The sequence below is a fragment of the Oncorhynchus mykiss genome, chromosome 21 (genome assembly GCF_013265735.2).
Source record: "Oncorhynchus mykiss isolate Arlee chromosome 21, USDA_OmykA_1.1, whole genome shotgun sequence".
Taxonomy (NCBI): Eukaryota; Metazoa; Chordata; class Actinopteri; order Salmoniformes; family Salmonidae; genus Oncorhynchus; species Oncorhynchus mykiss.
Window position 1 is genome coordinate 60,084,314 of NC_048585.1, and position 27,083 is coordinate 60,111,396.

Genomic DNA, 27,083 nt, shown 5'->3' on the forward strand with positions numbered 1-27,083 from the left:
CAACTGGTGAACCCACTACAACTGTTACTGGGGCATCAACAACAACTGGTGAACCCACTACAATCATCTCTGAGGTAACAAAAACAACTGTTCAACCCACATCAACAGTTACTGGTGTGTCAACAACAACTGGTGAACCCACAACAACAGTCACTGCTGTGTCGACAACAACTGGTGAACACACTACAACCCTCAGTGGTGTGTCAACAACAATGGTGACAGATGTACCAATTACAACATTAACAGGTGCATTGACAACAACTGGTGACCCCACCACAACCATCACTGAGTCAACACAAACAACTGGTGAACCCACCACAACTGTTACTTTGCCATCAACAACAACTGGTGAACCCACTACAACCATCACTGAGTCTACAAAAACAGCTGGTGAACAAACTAGATCAGTCACTGGTTCATCTACAACAACTGGTGAACCCACTATGACCATCTCTGAGTCAATCAAAACAATTGTTCAACCCACATCAACAGTCACTGCTGTGTTATCAACATCTGGTGAACCCACTACAACCATCACTGAGTCAACAAAAACAACTGGTGAACAAACTAGATCAGTCACTGCTGTGTCGACAACAACTGGTGAACCCACTACAACCCTCAGTGGTGTGTCGACAACAATGGTGACAGATGTACCAATTACAACATTAACAGGTGCATTGACAACAACTGGTGACCCCACCACAACCATCACTGAGTCAACACAAACAACTGGTGAACCGACTACAACTGTCACTGTTGTGTCAACAACAACTGGTGAACCCACTACAACTGTTACTTTGCCATCAACAACAACTGGTGAACCCACTACAACTGTTACTTTGCCATCAACAACAACTGGTGAACCCACTACAACTGTTACTTTGCCATCAACAACAACTGGTGAACCCACTACAACCATCACTGAGTCTACAAAAACAACTGGTGAACAAACTAGATCAGTCACTGGTTCATCTACAACAACTGGTGAACCCACTATGACCATCTCTGAGTCAATCAAAACAATTGTTCAACCCACATCAACAGTCACTGCTGTGTCATCAACAACTGGTGAACCCACTACAACTGTTACTGTTTCATCAACAACAGCTGGTTCTTCCACTACAACCATCACTGAGTCAACAAAAACAACTGGTGAACCCACTACAACTGTCACTGTAGTATCAACAACAACTGGTGAACCCACTACAACTGTCACTCGTGGGTCGACAACAACTGGTGAACCCACTACAACTGTTACTGGGGCATCAACAACAACTGGTGAACCCACTACAACTGTTACTGGGGCATCAACAACAACTGGTGAACCCACTACAACTGTTACTTTGCCATCAACAACAACTGGTGAACCCACTACAACCATCACTGAGTCTACAAAAACAACTGGTGAACAAACTAGATCAGTCACTGGTTCATCTACAACAACTGGTGAACCCACTATGACCATCTCTGAGTCAATCAAAACAATTGTTCAACCCACATCAACAGTCACTGCTGTGTCATCAACAACTGGTGAACCCACTACAACTGTTACTGTATCATCAACAACAGCTGGTTCTTCCACTACAACCATCACTGAGTCAACAAAAACAACTGGTGAACCCACTACAACTGTCACTGTAGTATCAACAACAACTGGTGAACCCACTACAACTGTCACTCGTGGGTCGACAACAACAACTGGTGAACCCACTACAATCATCTCTGAGTCAACAAAAACAACTGGTGAACCCACTACAACTGTTACTGGGGCATCAACAACAACTGGTGAACCCACTACAATCATCTCTGAGGTAACAAAAACAACTGTTCAACCCACATCAACAGTCACTGGTGTGTCAACAACAACTGGTGAACCCACAACAACAGTCACTGCTGTGTCGACAACAATGGTGACAGATGTACCAATTACAACATTAACAGGTGCATTGACAACAACTGGTGACCCCACCACAACCATCACTGAGTCAACACAAACAACTGGTGAACCCACCACAACTGTTACTTTGCCATCAACAACAACTGGTGAACCCACTACAACCATCACTGAGTCTACAAAAACAACTGGTGAACAAACTAGATCAGTCACTGCTGTGTCGCCAACAACTGTTGAACCCACTACAACTGTTACTGGGGCATCGACAACAACTGGTGAACCCACTACAACCCTCAGTGGTGTGTCGACAACAATGGTGACAGATGTACCAATTACAACATTAACAGGTGCATTGACAACAACTGGTGACCCCACCACAACCATCACTGAGTCAACACAAACAACTGGTGAACCGACTACAACTGTCACTGTTGTGTCAACAACAACTGGTGAACCCACTACAACTGTTACTTTGCCATCAACAACAACTGGTGAACCCACTACAACCATCACTGAGTCTACAAAAACAACTGGTGAACAAACTAGATCAGTCACTGGTTCATCTACAACAACTGGTGAACCCACTATGACCATCTCTGAGTCAATCAAAACAATTGTTCAACCCACATCAACAGTCACTGCTGTGTCATCAACAACTGGTGAACCCACTACAACTGTTACTGTTTCATCAACAACAGCTGGTTCTTCCACTACAACCATCACTGAGTCAACAAAAACAACTGGTGAACCCACTACAACTGTCACTGTAGTATCAACAACAACTGGTGAACCCACTACAACTGTCACTCGTGGGTCGACAACAACTGGTGAACCCACTACAACTGTTACTGGGGCATCAACAACAACGGGTGAACCCACTACAACTGTTACTGGGGCATCAACAACAACTGGTGAACCCACTACAACTGTCACTCGTGGGTTGACACCAACTGGTGAACCCACTACAACTGTCACTCGTGGGTCGACAACAACTGGTGAACCCACTACAACTGTCATTGATTCATTAACAACAACTTCTGAACCCACTACAACCGTAATTGATTCATCAACTACAGCTGGTGAACCCACTACATCCGTCACTGAGTCAACAAAAACAACTGGTGAACCCACTACAACCGACACTGGTGTGTTGACAACAACTGGTGAACCCACTACAATATTCACTAGTGTGTTGACAAAAATGGTTACAGCGTCACCCACTACATCCGTCACTGGTACATCAGCAACAACGGCTACAGCTGCACCCACAACAACCGTCACTAGTGCATCAAATGTCAACACAACGACAACGGCTACTCCTGTCATCACTACTGCCATCGTCACAGCCACGACAACTGCAACTACCGCTGTTGCAATCACTAGGGTTCCTGTGGTGTTCAGGTCCAGAGGAGAGACATTTACCTCTGACCTATCAAACCCATCATCTCAGGCCTTTCAAACAAGAGCATTACTGATTAAAACTCAGGTGAGCCTCCCAAAACAATGAAGATGTGAATGTCCTAACGAGAGGGGTAGGTTACAGTAATACAGTCAACTTTTAATTGACAGTAAGTTGTTTGTTTAAAATTCATCTGTTTCTTGTTTTGCATTCCAGCTTGAACCTTTCTATCGATCGGCTTTCACCTCTTTCAACAGTTTGGATGTGACAGAATTCAGGTGATTATTTTTTTTGCATTACATGTTGTATGTTGATTTAAATTGATCTCACTTTCTATCTAACATGTTATCTCTCATTTGTTCCCAGCTCTGGATCCATCATCAATACTGTAAATGTAGCATTCAGCTCCCCCTCTGTCCCTAATATCACAGAGATTGGCACTGTTTTGATAAATGCTGCGCAAAACATCACAGCTTTGGAAATTGACCCCAACTCAGTGACGGTCAACAGCACAGGTAAACACATGTATTTATTATATCCTATTGTTATTTGGTAAATGAACAGTTTGTACGCCGTGCATTTTGTACACCATTGTATCATGTGTCATTACATTACAGGGCAACAAACACTCGTTGTATTTTCATTTGATCGTGTTTCCTTTTTCTGTTACAGCTGAAGCCACAAAAACTCTTACCAGTGCAATAGCAACGAGTGGCTTATCGACAAGAACTGGTGAACCCACTACATCCGTCACCAGTGTGTCGACAATGAGTGGTGCATCAACAACTGCTGTTACAGCCGAACCCGCTGCAACTGTCATTGATGCACCGACAACAACAGGTGAACCCACTACAACCATAACTGATTCATCAACAATAACTTCTGAACCCACTACAACCATCACTGATTCATCAACAACAACTGGTGAACCCACTGAAACATTGACATTAACTAGTGAATCCACTACAACAGTCACTGGTGTGTCGGTAACAAAGTTTACAGCTGAACCCACTACAAACGTCACTGGAGCATCAACAACAACTGGTGAACCTACTTCAGCCGTCACTGGTGTGTCGACAACAAGTTACGAATCCACAACTACTGTTACTGCAGCACCCACTACAACCGTCATGGGTGTGTTGACGACAACTACTAGTGAACCCATGACAACCATTACTGGTCCATTGACAACATCTGGTGAACCCACTACAACCATCACTGGTGTGTTGACAACAATGGTTACAGCTGTACCAATTACAACTGTCAATGATTCATCAACAACCATTGGTGAACCCACTACAACCGAAACTGATTCATCAACAACAACTGGTGAACCCACTACAACCATCACTGGTGTGTTGACAACAACGGTTACAGCAGTACCAATTACAACTGTCACTGGTGTGTCAACAACAACTGGTGAACTCACAACAACCATCACGGGTGTGTCGACAACAACGGGTGAACCCACAACAACCATCACTGGTGTGTCGACAACAACTGGTGAACCCACTACATCCGTCATGGGTGTGTTGACGACAACAGTAACTGGTTCATCGACAACTACTAGTGAACCCATGACAACCATTACTGGTCCATTGACAACATCCGGTGAACCCAATACGACCGTCACTCGTGTGTCGACAACAACTGCTGAACCCACTACAACCATCACAGGTGTGTTGAAAACAACGTTTACAGAAGTACCCATTACAACTGTCACGGGTTTGTCGACAACAACTGGTGAACCCACTACAACCAAAACTGATTCATCAACAACAACTGGTGAACCCACTGCAACCATCACTGGTATGTCAACAATGAGTGGTGCATCAACAACTACTACAACAGCTGCACCCACTACAACTCTCACTGATTCATCAACAACAACGATTACAGTGGCACCAACTACAGCCGTCACTGGTGTGTCGACAACAAGTGATGCACCAACAACTACTGTTACTGCAGCACCCACTAAAACCGTCATGGGTGTGTTGACGACAACTGGTGAACCCACTACAACAATCACTGGGCTGTCGACAACAACTGGTGAACCCACTACAACTGTCACTGTAGTATCAACAACAACTGGTGAACCCACTACAACTGTCACTGTAGTATCAACAACAACTGGTGAACCCACTACAACTGTCACTCGTGGGTCGACAACAACTGGTGAACCCACTACAACTGTTACTGGGGCATCAACAACAACTGGTGAACCCACTACAACTGTTACTGGGGCATCAACAACAACTGGTGAACCCACTACAACTGTCACTCGTGGGTTGACACCAACTGGTGAACCCACTACAACTGTCACTCGTGGGTCGACAACAACTGGTGAACCCACTACAACTGTCATTGATTCATTAACAACAACTTCTGAACCCACTACAACCGTAATTGATTCATCTACTACAGCTGGTGAACCCACTACAGCCGTCACTGAGTCAACAAAAACAACTGGTGAACCCACTACAACCGACACTGGTGTGTTGACAACAACTGGTGAACCCACTACAATATTCACTAGTGTGTTGACAAAAATGGTTACAGCGTCACCCACTACATCCGTCACTGGTACATCAGCAACAACGGCTACAGCTGCACCCACAACAACCGTCACTAGTGCATCAAATGTCAACACAACGACAACGGCTACTCCTGTCATCACTACTGCCATCGTCACAGCCACGACAACTGCAACTACCGCTGTTGCAATCACTAGGGTTCCTGTGGTGTTCAGGTCCAGAGGAGAGACATTTACCTCTGATCTATCAAACCCATCATCTCAGGCCTTTCAAACAAGAGCATTACTGATTAAAACTCAGGTGAGCCTCCTAAAATAATGAAGATGTGTATGTCCAAACGAGAGGGGTGGAATATAGTAACACATTCAACTTTTAATCAACAGGAAGTTGTTTGTTTAAAAATCATCTGTTTCTTGTTTTGCATTCCAGCTTGAACCTTTCTATCGATCGGCTTTCACCTCTTTCAACAGTTTGGATGTGACAGAATTCAGGTGATTTTTTTGCATTACATGTTGTGTGTTGATTTAAATTGATCTCACTTTCTATCTAACATGTTATCTCTCATTTCTTCTCAGCTCTGGATCCATCATCAATACTGTAAATGTAGCATTCAGCTCCCCCTCGGTGCCTAATATCACAGAGATTGGCACTGTTTTGATAAATGCTGCGCAAAACATCACAGCTTTGGAAATTGACCCCAACTCAGTGACGGTCAACAGCACAGGTAAACACATTTATTAATTATATTATATATATTTGGTAAATGAACAGTTTGTTTGCCGTGCATTTTGTACACCATTGTATCATGTGTCATTACATTACAGGGCAACAAACAATCGTTGTATTTTCATTTGATCGTGTTTCCTTTTTCTGTTACAGCTGCAGCCACAAAAACTCTTACCAGTGCAATAACAACGAGTGGCTTATCGACAAGAACTGGTGAACCCACTACATCCGTCACCAGTGTGTCGACAATGAGTGGTGCATCAACAACTGCTGTTACAGCCGAACCCGCTGCAACTGTCATTGATGCACCGACAACAACAGGTGAACCCACTACAACCATAACTGATTCATCAACAACAACTGGTGAACCTTCTTCAGCCGTTGTTGGTTTGTCGACAACAAGTTACGAATCCACAACTACTGTTACTACAGCAACTACTACAACCATCACAGGTGTGTCGACAACAACTGTTGAACCCACTACAATGGTTACTGGTGCACCGACAACAACTGGTGAACCCACTACAACCATCACTGGTGTGTTGACAACAACGGTTACAGCTGCACCCACTACAACTGTCAATGATTCATCAACAACCATTGGTGAACCCACTACAACCAAAACTGATTCATCAACAACAACTGGTGAACCCACTACAACCATCACTGGTGAGTTGACAACAACGGTTACAGCAGTACCAATTACAACTGTCACTGGTGTGTCAGCAACAACTGGTGAACTCACAACAACCACCATTGGTGTGTCAACAACAATTGGTGAACCCACAACAACCATCACTGGTGTGTCGACAACAACTGGTGAACCCACAACAACCATCACTGGTGTGTCGACAACAACTGGTGAACCCACAACAACCATCACTGGTGTGTCAACAACAACTGGTGAACCCACAACAACCATCACTGGTGTGTCGACAAAACCTGGTGAACCCACTACATACGTCATGGGTGTGTTGATGACAACAGTAACTGGTTCATCGACAACTACTGGTGAACCCATGACAACCATTACTGGTCCATTGACAACATTCGGTGAACCCAATACGACCGTCACTCGTGTGTCGACAACAACTGCTGAACCCACTACAACCATCACAGGTGTGTTGAAAACAACGTTTACAGAAGTACCCATTACAGCTGTCACGGGTTTGTCAACAATGAGTGGTGCATCGACAACTACTACAACAGTTGCACCCACTACAACTCTCACTGATTCATCAACAACAACGGTTACAGTGGCACCAACTACAGCCGTCACTGGTGTGTCGACAACAAGTGATGCACCAACAACAAGTGATGCACCAACAACTACTGTTACTGCAGCACCCACTAAAACCGTCATGGGTGTGTTGACGACAACTGGTGAACCCACTACAACAATCACTGGGCTGTCGACAACAAAGTTTACAGCTGCACGCCCAACAAATTTCACTGGAGCATCAACAACTGGTGAACTTACTTCAACCATCACTGGTGTGTCGACAACAAAGTTTACAGCTGAACCCACTACAAACGTCACTGGGGCATCAACAACAACTGGTGAACCTACTTCAGCCGTTGTTGGTGTGTCGACAACAAGTTACGAATCCACAACTACTGTTACTGCAGCAACTACTACAAGCATCACAGGTGTGTCGACAACAACTGGTGAACCCACTACAACCATCACTGGTGTGTTGACAACAACGTTTACAGCTGCACCCACTACAACTGTCACTGATTCATCAACAACCATTGGTGAACCCACTGAAACCGTCAACGGTTCATTGACATCAACTGGTGAATCCACTACAACCATCACTGGTATGTCGACAAAACCTGGTGAACCCACTACAACCATCACTGGTATGTCGACAAAACCTGGTGAACCCACTACAACCATCACTGGTATGTCGACAAAACCTGGTGAACCCACTACATCCGTCATGGGTGTGTTGACGACAACAGTAACTGGTTCATCGACAACTACTAGTGAACCCATGACAACCATTACTGGTCCATTGACAACATTCGGTGAACCCAATACGACCGTCACTCGTGTGTCGACAACAACTGCTGAACCCACTACAACCATCACAGGTGTGTTGAAAACAACGTTTACAGAAGTACCCATTACAGCTGTCACGGGTTTGTCGACAACAACTGGTGAACCCACTACAACCAAAACTGATTCATCAACAACAACTGGTGAACCCACTGCAACCATCACTGGTATGTCTGTCATGTATTGTCATGTTGTGTCTTTCTGTCCTTTCCTTTCACCCTGTCTCCCTCTGCTGGTCGTATTAGGTTACCTTTTCTCCCCCGCTTTCCCCCAGCTGTTCCTTGTCTCCTCTGACTACCCATTCACCCCGTTTCCCACCTGTTCCCTTTTTCCCTCTGATTAGGTCCCTATATCTCTCTCTGTTTCTGTTCCTGTCCTTGTCGGATTCTTGTTTGTTTTGTTTCATGCCTGAACCAGACTATCGTTATGTTTGCTGTAACCTTGTCCTGTCCTGTCGGAATCTGCCGGTCTATCTGAGCCTACCTATGTTTGGTAATTAAAGAAGCTCTGTTTAAGTTAATTCGCTTTTGGGTCCTCATTCACTCACCGTAACAGAAGAATCCGACCAAGAATGGACCCAGCGACTTCGGATCCTCTCCACTCAGCCGTCGGGATCCAGGGAGCGATGCTAGGCAGACACGAGCAGGAATTGTCTGCTGCTCGACATGCCGTTGAGACCCTGGCCACCCAAGTCTCCAACCTCACAGAACAGGTTCACCATCTCCGCCTCGATCCACCGGCCACTTCCAGGGCTTTCGAATCTCCGGAGCCCAGAATCAATAACCCGCCGTGTTACTCTGGGGAGCCCACTGAATGCCGCTCGTTCCTCACCCAGTGTGATATTGTGTTTTCTCTCCAGCCCAACACTTACGCCAGGAGCACTGCTCGTGTCGCCTACGTCATATCTCTCCTTACTGGACGGGCTCGTGAGTGGGGCACGGCAATCTGGGAGGCAAGGGCTGAGTGTACTAACCAGTATCAGGACTTTAAGGAGGAGATGATACGGGTTTTTGATCGATCTGTTTTTGGGGAGGAGGCTTCCAGGGCCCTGTCTTCCCTATGTCAAGGCAATCGATCCATAACAGACTACTCTATTGAGTTTCGCACTCTTGCTGTCTCCAGTGGCTGGAACGAGCCGGCCTTGCTCGCTCGTCTTCTGGAGGGTCTCCGCGCAGAGGTAAAGGATGAGATTCTCTCCCGGGAGGTTCCTTCCAGCGTGGATTCCTTGATTGAACTCGCTATTCGCATTGAGCGACGGGTTGATCTTCGTCACCAAGCTCGTGGAAAGGAGCTCGCGCTCTCCGTCGCCCCCCTCTCCGCATCACTACCATCTTCCTCTGCCGGCTCGGGAGCTGAGCCTATGCAGCTGGGAGGTATCCGCATCTCGACTAAGGAGAGGGAACGGAGAATCACCAACCGCCTCTGTCTCTATTGCGGTTCTGCTGGTCATTTTGTCACTTCATGTCCAGTAAAAGCCAGAGCTCATCAGTAAGCGGAGGGCTACTGGTGAGCGCTACTACTCCTGTCTCTCCTTCAAGATCCTGCACTACCTTGTCGGTCCATCTACGCTGGACCGGTTCGTCAGCTCCCTGCAGTGCCTTAATAGACTCTGGGGCGGAGGGCTGTTTTATGGACGAGACCTGGGCTCGGGAACATGACATTCCTCTCAGACAGTTAAGGGAGTCCACGGCCTTGTTCGCCCTGGATGGTAGTCCTCTCCCCAGGATTCAGCGTGAGACGCTACCTTTAACACTCACTGTTTCTGGTAATCATAGCGAAACCATTTATTTTTTAATTTTTCGTTCACCTTTTACACCTGTTGTTTTGGGCCATCCCTGGCTAGTTTGTCATAATCCTTCCATTAATTGGTCTAGTAATTCTATCCTCTCCTGGAACGTCTCTTGTCATGTGAAATGTTTAATGTCTGCTATCCCTCCTGTTTCCTCTGTCTCTTCTTCACAGGAGGAGCCTGGTGATTTGACAGGGGTGCCGGAGGAATATCACGATCTGCGCACGGTGTTCAGTCGGTCCAGGGCCACCTCTCTTCCTCCACACCGGTCGTATGATTGTAGTATTGATCTCCTTCCGGGAACCACTCCCCCCCGGGGTAGACTATACTCTCTGTCGGCTCCCGAACGTAAGGCTCTCGAGGATTATTTGTCTGTAGCTCTTGACGCCGGTACCATAGTCCCCTCCTCCTCTCCCGCCGGAGCGGGGTTTTTTTTTGTCAAGAAGAAGGACGGGTCTCTGCGCCCCTGCATAGATTATCGAGGGCTGAATGACATAACAGTGAAGAATCGTTATCCGCTTCCTCTTATGTCTTCAGCCTTCGAGATCCTGCAGGGAGCCAGGTTTTTCACTAAGTTGGACCTTCGTAACGCTTACCATCTCGTGCGCATCAGGGAGGGGGACGAGTGGAAGACGGCGTTTAACACTCCGTTAGGGCACTTTGAATACCGGGTTCTTCCTTTCGGCCTCGCTAACGCTCCAGCTGTCTTTCAGGCATTAGTCAATGATGTCCTGAGAGACATGCTGAACATCTTTGTTTTCGTTTACCTTGACGATATCCTGATTTTTTCACCGTCACTCCAGATTCATGTTCAGCACGTTCGACGTGTCCTCCAGCGCCTTTTAGAGAATTGTCTTTTTGTGAAGGCTGAGAAGTGCACTTTTCATGCCTCCTCCGTCACATTTCTCGGTTCTGTTATTTCCGCTGAAGGCATTAAGATGGATCCCGCTAAGGTCCAAGCTGTCATTGATTGGCCCGCCCCTAAGTCACGCATCGAGCTGCAGCGCTTTCTCGGCTTCGCGAACTTCTATCGTCGTTTCATCCGTAATTTCGGTCAGGTGGCAGCTCCTCTCACAGCCCTTACTTCTGTCAAGACGTGCTTTAAGTGGTCCGTTTCCGCCCAGGGAGCTTTTGATCTCCTCAAGAATCGTTTTACATCCGCTCCTATCCTTGTTACACCTGACGTCTCTAGACAGTTCGTTGTCGAGGTTGACGCGTCAGAGGTGGGCGTGGGAGCCATTCTTTCTCAGCGCTCCCTCTCTGACGACAAGGTCCACCCATGCGCGTATTTTTCTCATCGCCTGTCGCCGTCGGAACGTAACTATGATGTGGGAAACCGCGAACTGCTCGCCATCCGGTTAGCCATAGGCGAATGGCGACAGTGGTTGGAGGGGGCGACCGTTCCTTTTGTCGTTTGGACTGACCATAGGAACCTTGAGTACATCCGTTCTGCCAAACGACTTAATGCGCGTCAGGCGCGTTGGGCGCTGTTTTTCGCTCGTTTCGAGTTCGTGATTTCTTATCGTCCGGGCTCTAAGAACACCAAGCCTGATGCTTTATCTCGTCTCTTCAGTTCTTCAGTAGCCTCCACTGACCCCGAGGGGATTCTCCCTGAGGGGCGTGTTGTCGGGTTGACTGTCTGGGGAATTGAGAGGCAGGTAAAGCAAGCGCTCACTCACACTCCGTCGCCGCGCGCTTGTCCTAGGAACCTTCTTTTCGTTCCCGTTCCTACTCGTCTGGCCGTTCTTCAGTGGGCTCACTCTGCCAAGTTAGCCGGCCACCCTGGCGTTCGGGGTACGCTTGCTTCCATTCGCCAGCGTTTTTGGTGGCCCACCCGGGAGCATGACACGCGTCGTTTCGTGGCTGCTTGTTCGGTCTGCGCGCAGACTAAGTCCGGTAACTCTCCTCCTGCCGGCCGTCTCAGGCCGCTTCCCATTCCCTCTCGACCGTGGTCTCACATCGCCTTAGATTTTGTCACCGGACTGCCTTCGTCAGCGGGGAAGACTGTTATTCTTACGGTTGTCGATAGGTTCTCTAAGGCGGCTCATTTCATTCCCCTTGCTAAGCTTCCTTCTGCTAAAGAGACGGCACAAATCATCATCGAGAATGTTTTCAGAATTCATGGCCTTCCGTCAGACGTCGTTTCGGACAGAGGTCCGCAATTCACGTCTCAATTTTGGAGGGAGTTTTGCCGTTTGATTGGGGCTTCCGTCAGTCTCTCTTCCGGCTTTCACCCCCAGTCTAACGGTCAAGCAGAACGGGCCAATCAGACTATTGGTCGCATCTTACGCAGTCTTTCTTTTCGCAACCCTGCGTCTTGGTCAGAACAGCTCCCCTGGGCAGAATACGCCCACAACTCGCTTCCTTCGTCTGCGACCGGGCTATCTCCTTTTCAGAGTAGCCTCGGGTACCAGCCTCCGCTGTTCTCATCTCAGTTCGCCGAGTCCAGCGTCCCCTCCGCTCAGGCTTTTGTCCAACGTTGCGAGCGCACCTGGAAGAGGGTCAGGTCTGCACTTTGCCGTTATAGGACGCAGACTGTGAGGGCTGCTAATAAGCGTAGAACTAAGAGTCCTAGATATTGTCGCGGTCAGAGAGTTTGGCTCTCCACTCAGAACCTTCCCCTTAAGACGGCTTCTCGCAAGTTGACCCCGCGGTTCATTGGTCCGTTCCGTATTTCTCGGGTCATTAATCCTGTCGCAGTTCGACTTCTTCTTCCGCGATACCTTCGTCGCGTCCACCCGGTCTTCCATGTCTCCTGTATCAAGCCCGTTCTTCGCGCCCCCGCTCGTCTTCCCCCCCCCCCCCCATCCTCGTCGAGGGCGCACCCATCTACAGGGTCCGCAGGATTTTGGACATGCGTCCTCGGGGCCGTGGTCACCAGTACCTCGTAGATTGGGAGGGGTACGGTCCTGAGGAGAGGAGTTGGGTTCCCTCTCGGGACGTGCTGGACCGTGCGCTGATCGAGGATTTCCTCCGTTGCCGCCAGGTTTCCTCCTCGAGTGCGCCAGGAGGCGCTCGGTGAGTGGGGGGGTACTGTCATGTATTGTCATGTTGTGTCTTTCTGTCCTTTCCTTTCACCCTGTCTCCCTCTGCTGGTCGTATTAGGTTACCTTTTCTCCCCCGCTTTCCCCCAGCTGTTCCTTGTCTCCTCTGACTACCCATTCACCCCGTTTCCCACCTGTTCCCTTTTTCCCTCTGATTAGGTCCCTATATCTCTCTCTGTTTCTGTTCCTGTCCTTGTCGGATTCTTGTTTGTTGTGTTTCATGCCTGAACCAGACTATCGTTATGTTTGCTGTAACCTTGTCCTGTCCTGTCGGAATCTGCCGGTCTATCTGAGCCTACCTATGTTTGGTAATTAAAGAAGCTCTGTTTAAGTTAATTCGCTTTTGGGTCCTCATTCACTCACCGTAACAATGTCAACAATGAGTGGTGCATCAACAACTACTACAACAGCTGCACCCACTACAACTCTCACTGATTCATCAACAACAACGGTTACAGTGGCACCAACTACAGCCGTCACTGGTGTGTCGACAACAAGTGATGCACCAACAACTACTGTTACTGCAGCACCCACTAAAACCGTCATGGGTGTGTTGACGACAACTGGTGAACCCACTACAACAATCACTGGGCTGTCGACAACAACTTGCGAACCCACTACAACCATCACCGGTGTGTCGACAACAAAGTTTACAGCTGCACGCCCAACAAATGTCACTGGAGCATCAACAACTGGTGAACTTACTTCAACAGTCACTGGTGTGTCGATAACAAAGTTTACAGCTGCACGCCCAACAAATGTCACTGGAGCATCAACAACTGGTGAACCTACTTCAGCCGTTGTTGGTGTGTCGACAACAAGTTACGAATCCACAACTACTGTTACTGCAGCAACTACTACAAGCATCACAGGTGTGTCGACAACAACGGTTAGAGCCGCAGCCACTACAGCCGTCACTGGTGTGTCGACAACAAGTGATGCACCAACAACTACTGTCTCTGCATTACCCACTACAACCGTCATGGGTGTGTTGACGACAACTGGTGAACCCACTACAACCGTCATTGATGCATCGACAACTACTAGTGAACCCACTACGACCATCACTGTTGTGTCCACAACAACTGCTGAACCCACTACAACCATCACTGGTGTGTCGACAACAAGTGATGCAACAAGAGCTACTGTTACTGCAGCACCCATTACAATCGTCATGGGTGTGTTGACGACAACTGGTGAACCCACTACCACAATCACTGGTGTGTCGACTGTAACGGTTACACATATACCCATTACAACCGTAACAGGTGCATTGACAACAGAGATTACAACGGCTCCAAATACATTCATCACTGTTGTGTCGGCATCTACTGATGAACCCAATTCAACTGTAACTGGTGGGTCGACAACAACTGGAGAACTCCCTTCACCCGTCACTGGTAGGACGACAACGACAACAAATTACGAACATTTCAGCTGTTTTGCCTGCTTGTGCTCTGTAATACACATGTTGTTAATGTGAGTGTTTTATATCAGAATATCACAGTTCTTCTCGTTCTAATGCAGCTAACCCTGTGTTTGTAGCATCTACAGTGCATTCGGAAAGTATTGAGAACCCTTGAATTTTTCCATGTTTTGTTACGTTCCTCATTCTAAATTGATTTCCCCGTCATCAATCTACACACAATACCCCATAATGACAAAGCAAAAACAGTTTTTTAGCAAATTTATAAAAAATTATAAACTGAAATATTACATTTATATACCCTAAGTATTCAGACCTTTTACTCAGTACTTTGTTGAAGCACATTTGGCAGTGATTACAGCCTTGAGTCTTCTTGAGTATGATGCTACAAGCTTTGCACACCTGTTTTTGGCGAGTTCTTCCCATTCTTCTCTGCAGATCCTCTCAAGCTCTGTCAGGTTGAATGGGGAGCGTCGTTGCACAGCTATTTTAAGGTCTCTCCAAAGATATTCAAGTCAGGGCTATGGATTGGCCACTTTAAGAGACTTATCCCAAAGCCACTCCTGCATTGTCTTGACTGTGTGCTTAGGGTAATTGTCCTGTTGAAAGGTGAACATTCTCCCCAGTCTGAGGTCCTGAGCGCTCTGGAGCAGGTTTCATCAAGGATTTCTCTGTGCTTCACTCCTTTCATCTTTCCCTCGATCCTGAATAGTCTCCCAGTCCATGTCACTGAACAACCCACAAAGAATTAAGGTGCCACCACCATGCTGTACTGTAGGGACGGTACCAGATTTCCTCCAGACGTGACGTTTGGCCTTTAATCCAAAGAGTTCATTCCTGGTTTCACCAGATCAGAGAATCTTGTTTCTCATGGTCTGAGAGTCTTTCGGAGTCCAAGTGGGCTGTCATGTGCCTTTTACTGAGGAGTGGCTTCGATCTGGTCACTCTACCGAGATGGCTGTCCTTCTGTTCCAAACTTCTTCCATGTAAGAGGCCACTGTGTTCTTGGGGACCTTAAATGCTGTTGACACAATTATGTAATGTTCAATCAATTGAATTTAACACAGATGGACTCCAATCAAGTTGTAGAAATATCTCAAAGATGGTCAATGGAAAAATGATATACCTGAGCTAAGTTTCGAGTCTCATAGCAAGGTTCCGCATACTTATGTAAATAAGGTATTTCAGTTTATTTTGTAATACATTTTTAAACATTTCTTTAAAACCTGCTATCGCTTTGTCATTCTGGGGTATTTTGTGAAGATTAATGAGGGGAAAAAAAAGTATTTAATCCATTTCAGAATACGGCTGTAACGTAACAAAATCTGGGATAAAGTCAAGGGGTCTGAATTTCCAAATGTACTGTATACTTCAGAAATGGTTTTCAGTTGAAGTGGTTCATGTGAAATGATCAGGAAGCCTGTTTACAGTGAATTACATAAAAGACCAACATATGACGATTTAGTTGTCAATGTAAGAGCATCATGTTATACTCCCATCTGTTACGATGACTGTGTTATACTGCCACACAGCCTTAAAGAGATGTTGAAATGTCCATTTTATGTTTTAACTTAGCTTCTCCTGCAACAAGTTCTGTTCCTCCTACAACTTCTGTTACTACCACTGTGGCTGGTACTACCACCACAACAACTGGAGAACCTGTCACTGTTCCTGCTACCGTTACTACAACTAGGCCCACAACTACAACCACTACATATGTGGCCCCCACAACTACAGTGTCAAGGACAACATCACCACTGTCAACAACCAGCACAGCTTCAACTACAACAACCAACGCAACAACCACTACTACAACACCTATTACTACTACTAGTACAGCAACAACAACAACTGCAACAACAACAACTACAACTGCACATCTTCAACCTGCTCCACTGGTGTCTTTCGTCATACAACAAGTGTTTGTAGAAGCTTTAAATGACCCTCAAAGTACACAATTCCAAGAACTTGCAATAACTATTACTGCAGTGGTAAGTCCTAGAAATTCAGAGTTTGTTCATATTGGGTGTATGACCATCAATAATGTATGGCGATTGTTGGAAAATCTACATATTTTATTTGTTTTAATCAGGCGACAATTAGTCTCCATCACTACAGATCTATTTATATTCCTCAATGTCTATCTTAAATAACTAGGGCTTAGCTATGTGGATTGGAATATATAGAAATGTTTTTGTGTGTGTTAAATCATTCAAATGTTCTCCTGTTTGTACCATTCCTTACAGTTCGATGTGATCTACAAAGCAAAATACGGGATCCTTTTCATCCGGACGATTGTTCTTGGATTCACGTAATATTCCATTATATTCTATTCTATTCTTTTAACCTTTGGCATGCCACTGTTCATGACCTTTTATGACCTTTTGCAGACCTATTTTCCATTCCCGTATGGATGCAGAAACACAGGCAGAGGTCCAACTCGTGTTCAACGAGACCTCCACTCAATCTGTCCCTGAGCTTACTGACATTAGAAATACACTGAAAGAGGCTGTGACCAATCCAAACGATTTCTTTGGCAACCTCTCAGTGGATGTTACCACCATCATTGTTAAAGGTGAGTAAAACCATTGGGTGAACGAAAACGATTATACACAGCAAAATCTGAGTGTTACATGTAATGCTTTTCTACAGTCTATACACATCTCAGTGTTGGGGAGTGAACTACATATGGTGGATCTTACTTTGAGCCGGTTTGCTATAGCAGGATTATAATCCCGCAGCAACAGACATTCTTCAAAAGTTTTCCTGCAACAGGGTAATGAAATTAAGATCTGACATCTGTACATGTAGTTCAGTTGAACTGAATTCATGTCGAATTAGACTTTTCAGTATTTAATTCAGTTTCTTGCCATGTCGCTAACTACTGGACCTACCACTACTTTTTTTGCACAAAAATGAAATGAAATATGGATGAGAAAAGTAGGCTATAATTTCCATCCGCCGTTTGTAGTGTATGACATTTCAGATTTGCATATGACATTTTTCAGAAAATATCCGATCCAAACGTCTGAAAATATAAAAAAACACAAAACTAAAAAGTAACCCTCAGCCAATCAAAATGAAGCCAGAACTCTACTCCAGGTTAGTGTTAGGGCCCAGGTATCTGAGAGGATGGAACTACTGCAGCTAGCTATTTTTGTGAAAAAATATTTGATTTATTTTCTCTGTAAGACAAGTCAACAAATAAGCAGTACCCAGAGGGAGCAACCACAGACATTTTTTTTAAATGAAGAGAAGAATCAAGAAAGCAAACACAGAACAGACAGTGTGCATATGTACACATACACCAAAGTTTTACAACACCTACTCATTCAAGGGTTTTCTTTATTTTTACTCAATTATACATTGTAGAATAATATTGAAGAAATTAAAACTATGAAGTAGCACATATGAAATCACGTAGTAACCAAATTTGTTTTAAACAAATCAAAACATATTTTATATTTGAGACTCTTCAAATAGTCACCATTTGCTTTGATGACAGCTTTGCACACTCTTGGCATTCTCTCAACCAGCTTCACCTGGAAGGCTTTTCCAACGGTCTTGAAGGAGTTCCCGTGTATGCTGAGTACTTGTTGGCTGCTTTTCCTTCACTCTGTGGTTAGACTCATCCCAAACCATCTCAATTTTGATTGATGTCGGGGGTTGTGGAGGCCAGGTCATCTGATGCAGCACGCCATTACTCTCCTTCTTGGTACAATAGCCCTTACACAGCCTGGGGGTGTATTGGGTCATTGTCCTGTTGAAAATCAAATGATAGTCCCACTAAGCCCAAACCAGATGGGATGGCGTATCACTGCAGAATGCTGTGGTAGCCATGCTGCTTAAGTGTGCCTTGAATTCTAAATAAATCACAGACAGTGTCACCAGCAAAGCATCATCACACCTCCTCCTCCATGCTTTACGGTGGGAAATACACAAGCGGAGATCATCTGTTCACCCACACCGCGTCTCACAAAGACACGGCGGTTGGAACCAAAAAATCTCCACTTTGGACTCCAGACCAAAGGACAAATTTCCACCGGTCTAACGTGCATTGCATGCATTTCTTAGCCCAAGCAAGTCTCTTCTTATTATTGGTGTCCTTTAGTAGTGGTTTCTTTGCAACAATTCGACCATGAAGGCCTGATTCACACAGTCTCCTCTCAACAGTTGATGTTGAGATGTGAATGTTATTTGAACTCTGTGAAGCACTTATTTGGGCTGCAATTTCTGAGGCTGGTAACTCTAATGAACTTATCCTCCACAGCAGAGTGAACTCTGGGTCTTCCTTTCCTGTGGCGGTCCTCATGAGAGCCAGTTTCATCATAGCTCTTGATGGTTTTTGCGACAGCACTTGAAGAAACGTTCAAAGTTCTTGAACTGTTCCATATTAACTGACATTCATGTCTTTTAGTAATGATGGACTGTCGTTTCTCTTTGCTTATTTGAGCTGTTCTTTCCAATAATATGGAGCTGGTCTTGTACCAAATAGGGCTATCTTTTGAATACTCCCACTACCTTGCCATAATACAACTGATTGGCTCAAATACATTAAGAACAAAATAAATTCCACAAATGTACTTTTAAGTATGCATTCCAGATGACTACCTCATAAAGCTGGTTGAGAGAATGTCCAGAGTTTGCAAAGCTGTCATCAAGGCAAAGGATGGCTTTTTGAAGAATCTCAAATATATCATACATTTTGATTTGTTTAACACATTTTTTGGATACTACATGATTCCATATGTGTTATTTCTGCATAATGACAAAATGAAAACTGTTTTTAGACATTTTGCAAATATATTAAAATAAATAAACAGAAATACCTTATTTACATAACTATTCAGACCCTTTGTTATCCTCTCTAGGGTCCCACCTGGCCAACATCCAGTGAGATTGCAGAGCGCAAAATTCAAATACAGAAATACTCATTATAAAAATTCAGAAAAGATACAACTATTTTACATAGGTTAAAAGATTAACTTCTTGTGAATCCAACCATGGTGTCAAATTTATAAAATGCTTAACGGCGAAAGCATACCTTACAATTATTTGAGAACATAGCCCAGCAGACAAATCATTACAAACAGTAACCAGCCAAGTAGAAGAGTGACACAAGTCAGAAATAGAGATAAAATTAATCACTTATCTTTGATGATCGTCATATGGTTGCACTCAGAAGACGTTCATTTATTCAATAAATGTTCCTTTTGTTCCATAGAGTCTCTCTTTATATCCGAAAACCTCCGTTATGTTAGTACATTTTCTTCAGTAATCCACAGGCTCAAACGCAGTCCCAACAGGCAGACAAAAAAATCCAAATTGTGTCCGTAAAGTTCATAGAAACATGTCAAACGATGTTTATATTCAATCCTCAGGTTGTTTTTAGCCTGAATAATCGATAATATTTCAACCGGACAATAACGTCGCCAATATAAAAGGTAAACAAGAAAGGCACTCTCTCGGTCACGCGCATGAAAAAGCTCTGTGACACGGCAGGGTCCACTCATTCAGACTGCTCTTACTCCCTCATTTTTCAGAATACAAGCCTGAAACCATTTCTAAAGACTATTGACATCTCGTGGAAGGCATAGGAACTGCAATTTGAGTCCTAAGTCAATGGATACTGTAATGGTATTAAATAGAAAACTACAACAACAACAAAAAATCCTACTTCCTGAATGGATTTTTCTCCAGGTTTTCACCTGCTAAATCAGTTCTGTTATACTCACAGACACTATTTTAACAGTTTTGGAAACTTTAGTGTTTTCTATCCAATATGCATATCATATCTTCTGGGCCTGAGAAGAAGGCAGTTTAATTTGGGCACGCTATTCATCCAAAATTCCAAATGCTGCCCCCTACCATAGAGAAGTTATGAGACTCAAAATTGAGCTCATCTGTGTTGTTTCCATTGATCCGACTTGATATGTTTCTACAACTTGATTGGAGTCAACCTGTGGTAAATTCAATTGATTGGACATGATTTGAAAAGGCACTCACCTGTCTATATAAAGTCCCACAGTTGACAGTGCATGTCATAGCAAAAACCAAGCCATCAGGTCAAAGGAATTGTCCATAAAGTTCCGAGATAGGATTGTGTCAAGGCACATATCTGGGGATGGGTACCAAAGCATTTCTGCAGCATTGAAGGTCCCGAAAAATGCAGGGGCCTCCATGATTCTTAAATGGACGAAGTTTGCAACCACCAAGACTCTTCCTAGAGCTAGCCCCCCATCCAAACTGAGCAGTCAGGGGGAAAAGTCCTTGGTCAGGGAGGTGACAAAGAACCAAGCACCCGATGGTCCCTCTGACAGAGCTCCAGAGTTCCTCTGTGGAGATGGCAGAACTTTCCAGAAGGACAACGATCTCTGCAGAACTCAACCAATCAGTCCTTTATGGTAGATTGGCCTGACGGAAGCCACTTCTCCATAAAAGGCACATGACAGCCCACTCTTAGTTTGCCAAAAGGCACCTAAAGACTCTCAGACCATGAGATACATGATTCTCTGGTCTGATGAAACCAAGATTGAACTATTTGGCCTGAATCCAAGCATCACGTCTGGAGGAAACCTGGCACCATCCCTACAGTGAAACTCGGTGGTGGCAGCATCATGATGTGGGGATGTTTTTTTAGCAGCAGGGACAGGGAGACTAGTCAGGATCAATACAAAGATGAATGGAGCAAAGTACAGAGAGGTCCTTGATGAACACCTGATCTAAAGCTCTCAGGATTTCAGGCTGAAGCAAAGGTTCACCTTCCAACAGGACAACAACGCTAAGCACACAAACAAGACGGGACTGGGTTCGGGACAAATCTCTTTAAGACCTTGAGGGCCCCAGTCAGAGCCCAGACTTGAACCCAATTAAACATCTCTGAGAAGACATGAACATAGCTGTGCACCAACGCTTCCCATTGAACCTGACAGCTTGAGAGGTTCTGCAGAGAAAATTGGGAGAAACTCTCAAAATACAGGTGTGCCAAGCTTGTACCGACATACCCAAGTTAGACTCAAGGCTGTAATCGCTGCCAAAGGTGCTTCAACAAAGTACTTAGTAAATGGCCTGAGGTCAGTAATCCAGATAAGTAGATGTCAAAAATCCTGATAGGTGGGGAAAAGGTACAGCAAGGCAGGGAAGCAGGAATGATCAGAACTGGGAAACTAGAAAACAGGGACTACAGCAAAGCCAAGAGCAAAGGAAAAACATTGGTAGGTTTGAACGAACAGAACAAAACAAAATAGCAACAGAGAAACAGAGAACATAGGTATAAATACACAGGGGATAATGGGGAAGATGGGCGACACCTGGAGGGGGGTGGAGACAATCACATAGACAGGTGAAACAGATCAGGGTGTGACATCTTCTGAGTTCAATTTCGAGACTCATAGCAAAGGTTCCCGAAAACGTATGTTAAAAAGGTATTTCCATTTTTTTTGTAATATATTTTTAAACATTTCTTAAAACCTGTTTTTGCGTTGTCATTATTGGGTATTTAGTGAAAATTGATGAGGAGGAAAAAAGTATTTAATCCATTTCAGAATACGGCTGTAATGTAACAAAATGTCGGAAAAAGTCAAGGGGTCTGAATTTCCAAATGTACTGTATACTTTAGAAATGTTTTTCAGTTGAAGTGGTTCATGTGAAATGATCAGGAAGCCTGTTTACAGTGAATTACATAAAAGACCAACATATGACGATTTAGTTGTCAATATAAGAGCATCATGTTATACTCCCATCTGTCATCGTAACGATGACTGTGTTATACTGCCACACAGCCTTAAAGAGATGTTGAAATGTCCATTTTATGTTTTAACTTAGCTGCTCCTGCAACAAGTTCTGTTCCTCCTACAACTTCTGTTACTACCACTGTGGCTGGTACTACCACCACAACAACTGGAGAATCTGTCACTGTTCCTGCTACCGTTCCTACAACTAGGCCAACAACTACAACCACTACATATGTGGCCCCCACAACTACAGTGTCAAGGAAAAAATTACCACTGTCAACAACCAGCACAGCTTCAACTACAACAACCAACGCACCAACTACCACAACAACACATACTACTACTACTAGTACAACAACAACAACTACTGCACATCTTCAACCTGCTCCACTGGTGTCTTTCGTCATACAACAAGTGTTTGTAGAAGCTTTAAATGACCCTAAAAGTACACAATTCCAAGAACTTGCAATAACTATTACTGCAGTGGTAAGTCCTAGAAATTCAGAGTTTGTTCATATTGGGTGTATGACCATCAATAATGTATGGCGATTGTTGGAAAATCTATATTTTAAAGTACATCTTTAATATGTTCTAATCAGGTGACAATTAGTCTCCATCACTACATGTTGATTTATATTCCCCAATGTCTATCTTAAATAACTAGGGCTTAGCTATGTGGATTGGAATATATAGAAATGTTTTTGTGTGTGTTAAATCATTAAAATGTTCTCCTGTTTGTACCATTCCTTACAGTTTGATGTGATCTACAAAGCAAAATATGGGATCCTTTTCATCCGGACGATTGTTCTTGGATTCACGTAATATTCCATTCTGTTCTATTCTATTCTTTTAACCTTTGGCATGCCACTGTTCATAACCTTTTATGACCTTTTGCAGACCTATTTTCCATTCCCGTATGGATGCAGAAACACAGGCGGAGGTCCAACTGGTGTTCAACCAGACCTCCACTCAATCTGTCCCTGAGGTTACTGACATTAGGGATACACTGAAAGAAGCAGTTGCCAATCCAAACATTACCTTTGGCAACATCTCTGTGGATGTTACCACCATCATTGTTCAAGGTGAGTAAAACCAAGTTGGGTGAACGAAAACGATTATACACAGCAACTTCTCCAGTGTTTAATAAAATCTGAGTGTTACATTTAATTCTTACATATATACATGTAGCTCAACTAATAATTTAACTACATTTGGCAGTAGCTTGGTGGTAGTTGCACCGAATTCATATCTAATTAGTGTTTTCAGTAGTTAATTACATTTCTTGCCGTGTAGCTAACTACTGGAACTACACTACTTTTTTCATGACAAATTGGGGGGAGGGGCAGGGAGGTGTCCAAACGTCCAAAAATAAACAAGGTACAAAAATAAAAAGTAACCCTCAGTCATTCAAAGTGCATCCAGAACTCTACTCCAGGTTAGTGTTAGAGCCCAGGTACCTGAGAGAATGGAACTGCTGCAGCTAGCTATTTTTGTGAACAAGTATTTCATTTATTTTCTATACAAGACAACAAATAAGCAGTACAAGCAATACCTAGTTGGAGCAACCACGCCCCCAAAAAATATAAATATTTTTAAAGACAAAATTAAGTGAAGAATCAAAAAATCAAACACAGAACAGACAGTGTAAAGCATCAGCTTGTACAGCATAGACGTGCATAGACAAAGCATTAGCTTGTACAGCATAGACGTGCATAGACAAAGCATTAGCTTGTACAGTAACTTTTCTGCTCTTTTGACTTCAAAGTGCCCACCACAAATAAAAACACAACTACAACGGCTACTCCTGTCATCACTACTGCTATCATCACAACTACAACCACTGAAACTACCGTTGTGCCACTCACTAAGGTGACTGTGGTGTTCCGGTCCAGTGGAGAGACATTTACCTCTGAGCTATCAAACACATCTTCTCAGGCCTTTCAAACCCGAGCATTACTGATTAGAACTCAGGTGAGCCTCCCAAAACAATGAAGATGTGAATGTCCTATTGAAAGGGGTAGAATACAGTTACATAGTCAGCTTTTAATCAACAGGAAGTTGTTTGTTTAAACTTCATCTGTTTCTTGTTTTGTCTTCCAGCTTGATCCTTTCTATCGATCAGCTTTCACCTCTTTCAACAGTTTGGATGTGACAGAATTCAGGTGATTATTTTTTTTTGCATTACATTTTGTATGTTGATATAAATTGATCTCACTTTCTATCTAACATGTTATCTCTCATTTGTTCCCAGCTCTGGATCCATCATCAATACTATGAATTTAGCATTCAGATCCTCCTCTGTCCCAAATTCCATGGAGATTGGCACTGTTTTAATAAATGCCGCCCAAAAAATCACAGCTTTCAACATTGACCCCACCTCAGTGAGAGTCAACGACACAGGTTAACTAATTTATTTATTTATTTATTTGTATTCTATTATAAGTTAAATAAATATACAGTGGGGCAAAAAAAGTATTTAGTCAGCCACCTATTGTGCAAGTTCTCCCACTTAAAAAGATGAGAGAGGCCTGTAATTTTCATCATAGGTACACTTCAACTATGACAGACAAAATTAGAAAGAAAAAAAATCCAGAAAATCACATTGTAGGATTTTTTATGAATTTATTAGCAAAATATGGAGGAAAATAAGTATTGGTGGCTGACTAAATACTTTTTTGCCCCACTGTATTGTCTGACATATAATTATTGTATTTTCTTCGCCATTGTATCATATGCCATTATCTCTACACAAATCAATAATTTACGAGTTGCGTTCCAGTTGTATTTAGCAAACCAGCTGTCTCACTCATCACATTACGGGGCAACAAACACTCTTCCTATTTTCATTTGAACATGTTTCCCTTTTTCTCTTTCCATCCCAGCCGTGACCTCAAGTGGAATAAGCAGCAAGACCAGTTTATGCACAGCATTCTTTCTGGTGGTTCTGTCGCTGCTACTGTCAAGCCAGCATTAGTCTCAGTGGCAACGCCCACTAAAAACACTATTTCACTCACTGGCAAGCAGCAGAACGAAATAGTGTGTGTAGTCATATTTTCACTTTGAAAACTTCCCACACATTCCAACCCCTAGCCCAATTCCACCCATGATTTGAATAGTGTCCAAAAATGAAATCAAGTCTTGTAAAGCTGACATAAGATACACTATTTGTGGCAGTTGAACACAACCATGTGATATAATTACTGCCTATTCAATCAAATTGTGTAAGTGTATGGGTTTCCGTCATAAGTCAATGTTATTTCCATGCAATGAAAAATAATGTTTGATTTAATATCAAGGCTATTTTTGATTCGCTCCTGTTGCTGATATGAACTAAAACGTTGATTCACTCTGTTGCTGTTATGAACTAATGAGAGCAATATTTTATTTTATATTTTGACTTAACCTGTGAAACCTGGATAAATGATTTAAATAAGGCCCTTTTTGAGCAAAATGTTAATTGATTTAAACTATTATCAATGTAGTCTTCGTCATGTATAACTATCTATTAGAACTATCTATTATACCAATGAATGTAGTCCTGATATTGTTGTACGGTTGTACGCTTTTTCTGGAGGTATACCATTTTTAATACATGTCTTACTGTTGTTGAGATTCAGGCCGTTGTGGTGTTTACTATTTGTTGGCTAAATGAGTGGATTGTATGACAAGGTACAGTATGGCTCCAAATTGTGATGTTTATCTGACTATCTGGCTTTACAAAACTGGAACAACAAGACTACACTATATCAGCCCAACACATCCACGTGGTACACAGTGAGAGAGTGTTGTGTCCCACTGGTCTGGACAGCAGTTAGTTTTGTTGGTGCTCGCTCTCCCAGAGATTGAGCTTTGATTGTTTCTCACATGCGAGATATTCGCATGCAAAATGCTCCTCGCTTCCTAATCAATTCGCCTCGCCCAAACTAGAGACAGACAAACAGGTAGCTAGTTTAATGATACTTCAAATTTGAAAAGGGGATACCTGCGTAGCATGCCACGTTGAAGTCGCAGCCCCTTCATTATCAATGCAACGTGCCGACAACCTCCAAGAGCCTTCCCAGACTCTGGAGTAAAACAGATGTGTATCTTTCGCCAGACTGACACTAGATGCAATTCCACAAAAATCGCTCAGATTAACTGTAGATGTAAAAAGTTTGAAGCGTACAATATCTCTGAAAAACTAAACTCATCAAGTGTTAAGATAGGAAACATTTAGTATTTTATTTCCTTTATTTATTTTATTTTATTTCCTCTATCCAAAACATAGAAAATTAACATAGAATGCCCACCCTAGTCACACCCTGGCCTAACCAAAATAGAGAATAAAAACCTCTCTATGGCCAGGGCGTGACACATATGTATATACTGTATTCTATTCTATACTATCTTAGATTATGTCGCTCTGACACAGCTCATGCAAATACTTATATATTCTTAATTCCTTTACTTTAGATTGTGTGTATTGTTAGATAT

General features: G+C 43.8%; 2 protein-coding genes across 4 annotated transcripts; both read left to right on the plus strand.

Annotated features, from left to right (window-relative positions):
• The first annotated feature begins 1,726 nt into the window (after window positions 1-1,726).
• Window positions 1,727-5,837, plus strand: LOC118942813 (mucin-5AC-like). Its single transcript, XM_036956528.1, has 5 exons — window positions 1,727-3,380; window positions 3,510-3,571; window positions 3,660-3,808; window positions 3,966-5,342; window positions 5,830-5,837. Exons 1-5 carry the CDS (start codon window positions 1,908-1,910, stop codon window positions 5,835-5,837), a joined length of 3,069 nt encoding a protein of 1,022 aa, XP_036812423.1. The 5' UTR covers window positions 1,727-1,907.
• On the plus strand, window positions 5,580-26,061 carry LOC118942961 (integumentary mucin C.1-like). Of its 3 annotated transcripts, XM_036958305.1 has the most exons (14): window positions 5,580-6,127; window positions 6,257-6,318; window positions 6,403-6,551; window positions 6,707-6,874; window positions 16,453-16,868; window positions 17,124-17,188; window positions 17,268-17,452; window positions 22,702-23,096; window positions 23,364-23,428; window positions 23,508-23,692; window positions 24,376-24,581; window positions 24,711-24,772; window positions 24,862-25,010; window positions 25,493-26,061. In XM_036958305.1, the coding sequence occupies exons 1-14, from the start codon at window positions 5,843-5,845 to the stop codon at window positions 25,582-25,584; spliced, it is 2,484 nt and encodes an 827-aa protein (XP_036814200.1). In that variant the 5' UTR covers window positions 5,580-5,842; the 3' UTR covers window positions 25,585-26,061. The 3 variants fall into 3 exon arrangements, with proteins under 3 accessions (XP_036814200.1, XP_036814202.1, XP_036814201.1); XM_036958307.1 differs by lacking the exons at window positions 17,124-17,188; window positions 17,268-17,452; window positions 22,702-23,096; XM_036958306.1 differs by lacking the exons at window positions 5,580-6,127; window positions 6,257-6,318; window positions 6,403-6,551; window positions 6,707-6,874 and adding an exon at window positions 14,220-14,851.
• The last annotated feature ends 1,022 nt before the right edge of the window (window positions 26,062-27,083 follow it).

Excerpts from the sequence above, each read along its gene's own strand:
- LOC118942813 (XM_036956528.1), top strand. The coding sequence starts at position 1,908 with ATGGTGACAGATGTACCAATTACAACATTAACAGGTGCATTGACAACA. Across the intron at positions 3,572-3,659 it reads TTGGATGTGACAGAATTCAG|CTCTGGATCCATCATCAATA; the intron begins GTGATTATTTTT and ends ATTTGTTCCCAG. Across the intron at positions 3,809-3,965 it reads AGTGACGGTCAACAGCACAG|CTGAAGCCACAAAAACTCTT; the intron begins GTAAACACATGT and ends TTTCTGTTACAG.
- LOC118942961 (XM_036958305.1), top strand. The coding sequence starts at position 5,843 with ATGGTTACAGCGTCACCCACTACATCCGTCACTGGTACATCAGCAACA. Across the intron at positions 17,453-22,701 it reads TACCACCATCATTGTTAAAG|CTGCTCCTGCAACAAGTTCT; the intron begins GTGAGTAAAACC and ends GTTTTAACTTAG. Across the intron at positions 23,429-23,507 it reads ACGATTGTTCTTGGATTCAC|ACCTATTTTCCATTCCCGTA; the intron begins GTAATATTCCAT and ends GACCTTTTGCAG.